General features: G+C 38.1%; 1 protein-coding gene across 1 annotated transcript; it reads right to left on the minus strand.

The window, feature by feature from the left end:
- Positions 1-279: 279 nt before the first annotated feature.
- On the minus strand, positions 280-3,213 carry LOC141834610 (G-type lectin S-receptor-like serine/threonine-protein kinase At4g27290). The gene is made up of 6 exons (XM_074721927.1): positions 1,905-3,213; positions 1,584-1,837; positions 1,307-1,514; positions 929-1,166; positions 692-842; positions 280-585 (listed from the first exon to the last, which is right to left on the minus strand). Exons 1-6 carry the CDS (start codon positions 3,211-3,213, stop codon positions 280-282), a joined length of 2,466 nt encoding a protein of 821 aa, XP_074578028.1.
- Positions 3,214-5,650: the final 2,437 nt, after the last annotated feature.

The following is a 5,650-nucleotide window of genomic DNA, read 5'->3' on the forward strand; positions in this document are numbered from 1 at the left end:
CCAATTTAAAAACTATTACTAGAAGTGATAGAATGGCAAACCTTTGCACATCCTTGAAAGTACTAAAACTATAACATTATTGAAACTTGTTTATTGGCACTTGTTGCCTAAAAAATATTCAACTTTGCATCAAGATATATCATATCACCAGAGCACATTTTCAAAATATCTATCTTTATTTATTATCTACAATTGCATGTTTGATATGTAGCCAAAAATAAAATAAAAAGTGTTTAATTCACATCAACTTGTTGTGTTACATCTGGATTGTAATAATTTCTATCGACCTTCTAAAATTGTGATTGATAAATGATTAGAAGATATTGGACAATACTTACAATTATCCAAATTAGTTTCAGATGGATCGGTCGGCACCACAAAACCTGGTCTTTTAGGATTTAACAACTGAGTCGTTTCATTACCCCAAAATGACACTATTGATGCCATTGTGGGTCTATCTTCTAATTGTTCTTGAACACATAAGAGTCCAATATTTATACACTTCAAAACTTCAGCAACACAAAATGGCCCAATTGATTCATCAATTGCTTCTAAGACTCTATCTTCTTTCCACAATGTCCAAATCTACATATAGTTGATTGATTTATAAATAGTATTAGAAAAATATGATGTATAGAACGCGAATATATATATATATATATATATATATATATGCTGTATATATACTTACATGCTCGAGAAGATTTAAGTGCTCTGTAGAAATATAGAACCCAATATTCTTTTTGCCGGTAATGATTTCAAGCATTAATACTCCAAAACTAAAAATATCAGATTTCATTGAGTAAACTCCATTTTTGACGTATTCCGGAGACATATATCCACTGTAAAAATAAAGATGTAAAAAAAATTAATTTTCTATTTAAATCAAATGCATTAGACATGAATATAAAAGTTGAGATTTACATACAATGTTCCAACGACTCTCTTTGTTCTTCCAATTATTTCATTTCCGTCAAATATTTTTGCTAAACCAAAATCTGATATTTTCGGATTCATATCTTCATCGAGAAGAATATTACTTGCTTTCAAATCTCTATGAATGATCCTTAGTCTGGAATCATGGTGAAGATAGAGAAGACCTCGAGCAATACCAATAATTATATTGTAACGTGATTTCCAATCCAATGATCTAGCTCTGACTTTATCTGAGTAAAAATGCATATATAGTGTTGGTATGTGATCCAATATGTGAAATTCAAAACATGTTCTTGGTATAGATTTCAAAAACTAGACACCATAGAAATTAGGAATAGAGTTCACATCACTTATAAAAATATCAATTTACCAAATAAGAATTTGTCTAGGCTCCCGTTGGGCATGTATTCATATATCAACATCCTCTCCCTTGCTTCAATGCAATAGCCTAGGAGTCGAACAAGATTTCGATGTTGTAGCTCTGCAATTGACACTACCTCATTCTTGAACTCATTTGAGCCTTGTTCTGATGTTTTGGATAATCTTTTCACAGCTATTTCTTGTTCTTTCAATCTACCCTGCAATCCACATAGTAAGCTTTATCATACTTAAACGCAACAATGATCACATCGCAATTCATCACATACCTTATATACAGGACCGAATCCACCCTCTCCAAGCTTGTTAGATGAAGAAAAGTTATCAGTAGCATGTACGATAGTAGCAAAATCGAACAAGGGCAGGTTTATCGCCTCTTCTCCAGTTTCATCCTTGGAATAATTCTCTGTTTTCTTCCATTTCCAAATGCAACAAGCAACAAGTGTTAGGAAAGTCAAAGTTGCCACCGAGGAAACGACAATGATCACGACTCTGCGACTCTGGTGACCACTTGATTCCATAGCTGTAAAAGGAGATGAAATTTTAAGTTTAATATAATCACCTCATTGCGATTGATAATATTTTATTACCTTTTAGGTCTACATCTGCAACCCTGACAAATAGATCCTGTCCGGATCCAGAGCCGAACAATTTGATGTCTGTGAGTGGAGTGAACCACAATATGCACCCTCTGCCACTGCCGCTGATGTTGGCTCTCGCATATGCCGTGCACGAACAGTTTCTGAGGCACGAAATTTGGCAGTCATCGAGGCTCGCCATGCTCCAGTCCACCGTCGATGCGGATGTGTCTGGTAACTTCACGTTGCTCTGCCGCATGAATCCATCTGTGTTGTTATGGCAGTCCAACTCTGTGTTCCTCACGCAGCCGCCGGAGGTGTTCAAGACGAGACGCCAATCGTTTGGATTCCGGGGATGAAAGCCCGGCAGACAATTGCACCGGGGCCAGTCGTTAGGGTAGCAAACGCCATAGGGGCCGCAGAGGGAGATGGTGCTGTCGCAGGTGTCCCCCGGCATCGTTATCCGCGTGCTCCAAGACTGACTGATGCCCTTGGTCCACAGAAGGCCCTCTATGTAGCCGGACGTCGGATTGATGACCATTCGCCTGATCAACGAGGGATCACGGACGCTGTAGCTGAACACCACCTGCTCTCCGTCGATCACGAAGCTGAACTCTAACACATCGTAGGGCATCATCTCCGGGACGCCGCTGAGGTAGAGGCCGTTCCATGGCCCGTGGCGGAACTGCTGCTGCGTGCCCACCCACGAGAATATCTGGGGATCGCCGCGCAAATCGATGCCGAAGGAGTAGTTCCCCTCTGCCGGGTCGCTGATGCTCGCCCATGCCGTGAGGTTGCGGTTGTGTCGGCTCGTCAGGTTCCACCCCAACTTCATGCCCGGGAGGAGCGTATCCGTCGGGAAGTCAAAACTCTGCCATGCGTAGCGGCTACTGCCGACGTCGCCGGCTTCTCGAACGACCAAGTTCCCGTTGTCGAGGAGTTGCAACACGGGGCTAGCGAGTGCCGGTGAGCTGGAAGACCACAAGACGACGGAGTTGTTGTCGGAGACGACAAGCCGTCCGTTTGTGTTGAGCGAAAGGAGGCCCGAGCCATCAGGGATCGGGCGGTTGCGGTTGGCCACCCATACGACGGTTTGCAAGGAGACGTTGCTGAACCATATGCCGACGTAGCGGTTTCTTGAGCCGACAGGGCTAAAGAAACCCAGCACGAAGGTGCCGCCCTCGGAGATCAAGGTTGCTTCGGGGATGTCGAGGAGAGGCTGCGTTGGGGTTAAGGTATCGCCGCCATAGGAGAGCGAAAATAGAACAGCCGTGAGATTGAAGAAGATGCAGAGGAGGAGGAACGGGATTCTTCTCGTCATGGATTCGGCTTCAGAGAACACTTCAGCAGGATCACAAGGTTCAGAGATTATGGAAAATCAAGCTTAAATTTATATAATAATGTTGCTAAAACTAGTTTTGACTTAAACTGTCGTCTTGGGGAAAAAAAAACTAACATGATTTGATTTGATGCGAGAACTATCAATGATAAAGATAACAGATGTCAGAAATTTAGAGGATTGACATTTGTTGCGAGAGTTTCACTTCAGCACGAATAATGTTAACAGATGTCCCAAATTCAGAGGATTTGACCATTTATTATAATCAGACAAGCCATCAAGTTGGAAGTCAGTCTGACCTTTTTGGGTATTCTGTTTGACAAAATCTAATAGGCGTTCTTTGTAATTATATTAGTGAATTTGTCAGAATTTTTAATTTTAATTTCCTTTTTAAAATTGAAAAATGAATACTTGGTTTGAAGAATGATTGATTATGGAGACAAAAACAATTGAAGAATGAATACTTGGATTTTTAGATATATTGAAGAATGATTGATTATGGAGACAAAAACAATTGAAGAATGAATACTTGGATTTTTAGATATATTGAAGAATGATTGATTATGGAGACAAAAACATTGCTATTTGTGAAAATTCATGACATAGAATGTGATATTTAACATGAAAAACACATTAAAAAAGTATTTTGAAATTATTAGGTGTAGTAGAGAGACATGGCATGTTTAAAGACTTAAAATATTATTTATAGAGAGAAAAAGATCATCATGGAAGAAAAAAAAGGCAAACCATGAAAGTTTATAATTGGCTCATATTGGTTCATTATAGAGCTTTGCTCCAAAGAAGAAAAAAATTTCTGCTCAATTTTAAATAGACAAAAAAATAACCTATATTTATTTAGCTAATGAATTTTAAATTGGTTGATTTCCTCATTTTGATGAAAAACGTGGTCTTTTAATTGTTTTCTTTTTTAATTTGTTTGGCCCAATTGATTTTGGACAGATGCACCTGGTTACCATAGCATATTTGACTAACATTGTTTGCTCATCAGGTTGGAAGTCTTTAGTCAAGTCAATCTATTTAATCAAGTCAAGTTGAATAAATTTAAATGTTTTTCTTTTTGCACATTTAGTCGTCAATTTAAATTTTTAGATCAACTCTAATTGAATTTCACACTTAAATTCAGTTTTCCATGGTGAACAAGATGTCACATACAATTTTCAAGCTTGCCTTACGTTGATACACGACCATTATCATGAATGAGGACCACAAGATGGCACGGCTATTGTTAGAAACGATAAAAGCTCTCATGGCGTAGCGTAGACGATGAGTGCATGATATTTTTGGTGTAACAGTCAAGGATCGAATCTCGTGGAAACTCACAACCTGTCATTACCCCATCATGTGTCTCATGTCTGTGTATTTGAATTTACCTCCCTCTATATCCGTGGGGCCGTCTCTAGGAGGCACTGAGGTGGCGGATCCACCTTTTTTTATTATTAGAAATGATAATTATTCTGTTTGTGGAGAGTGGAAGGAGGCCTAAGCAAGGGGTTATCGAGGGTGGTGATGTTGCGAAACCATGTGCCAATGTAGTATTTGTTGGAGCCAATGGTGTTAAGAATTTTTTTTTTGAAGGAATTGGAGAGTAAATGTCATGAAGTCCCAAATTGTTGCGCAGATTCATAAACTAATTTATTTCCAAGGTCTTCGTAAATATATCAGCCAATTGTGAGTGTGAATGTATAAATGACAATCCGTTTTAATATGCTTCATACGTTCATGAAAGACAAGATTTGCTACAATGTGTAAAGTTGTCTAATTGTCGTAAAACAATGGTATAGGAGTTGTCTGAGACACCTTTAAGTTCTCTAATATATAGCGCAACTGTATAAGTTACCTTTAAACATGTGTTAGCCATAGCTCAATATTCCACGTCAGTTGATGGTCTAAAGACATTGTTTTGCTTTGTGGATTTCCATAATATGAGAGAATTTTCAAGGAAAAAACATTATCCTATAACTGATCTTCTCATGGTATGATAATCTCCTCAATCTGAATCACAAAAGGTTCTCAAAGTTAAATTGTTATCAAAAGGGAATAATAATCTTTGACCAAGGGCACTTTTGATGTATTTGAGTATTCGAATTGCAACATCCCAATCAGGTATTCTAGGTTTTTACATGAACTAGCTTAATGTACAAACTAAGTATATTATGTCAGATCTTGTGACTGTTTGATAAATCATTCTACCAACTAGCAATCTTTATTTTGTTGGATCATTTAATAATTCACCATTAATGGAAGTGAGTTTCAAATTTTATTCCATTAGAAAATTACTAGGGTACGCGCCTAGGATTCTTGAATCTTGTAGAATGTCTAATGTATACTTTCTTTGTGGCATAAAAATATATTTTTTGGAGAGGGAGAATTCAATATCCAAAAAGTACTTCAAGTTTTC

Source organism: Curcuma longa, chromosome 9 (assembly GCF_044706935.1).
Source record: "Curcuma longa cultivar G26 ecotype Majalengka, Jawa Barat chromosome 9, ITB_CL_G26_1.1, whole genome shotgun sequence".
Taxonomy (NCBI): domain Eukaryota; kingdom Viridiplantae; phylum Streptophyta; class Magnoliopsida; order Zingiberales; family Zingiberaceae; genus Curcuma; species Curcuma longa.

What these genes read in the sequence shown, in the direction of transcription:
- LOC141834610 (XM_074721927.1), bottom strand. Translation starts at nt 3,213, where the DNA reads ATGACGAGAAGAATCCCGTTCCTCCTCCTCTGCATCTTCTTCAATCTC. An exon ending in GATTCGGTCCTGTATATAAG is followed by an intron (nt 1,515 to 1,583) that starts GTATGTGATGAA and finishes TGTGGATTGCAG; the next exon opens with GGTAGATTGAAAGAACAAGA. An exon ending in AAGAGAGTCGTTGGAACATT is followed by an intron (nt 843 to 928) that starts GTATGTAAATCT and finishes TTATTTTTACAG; the next exon opens with TGGATATATGTCTCCGGAAT.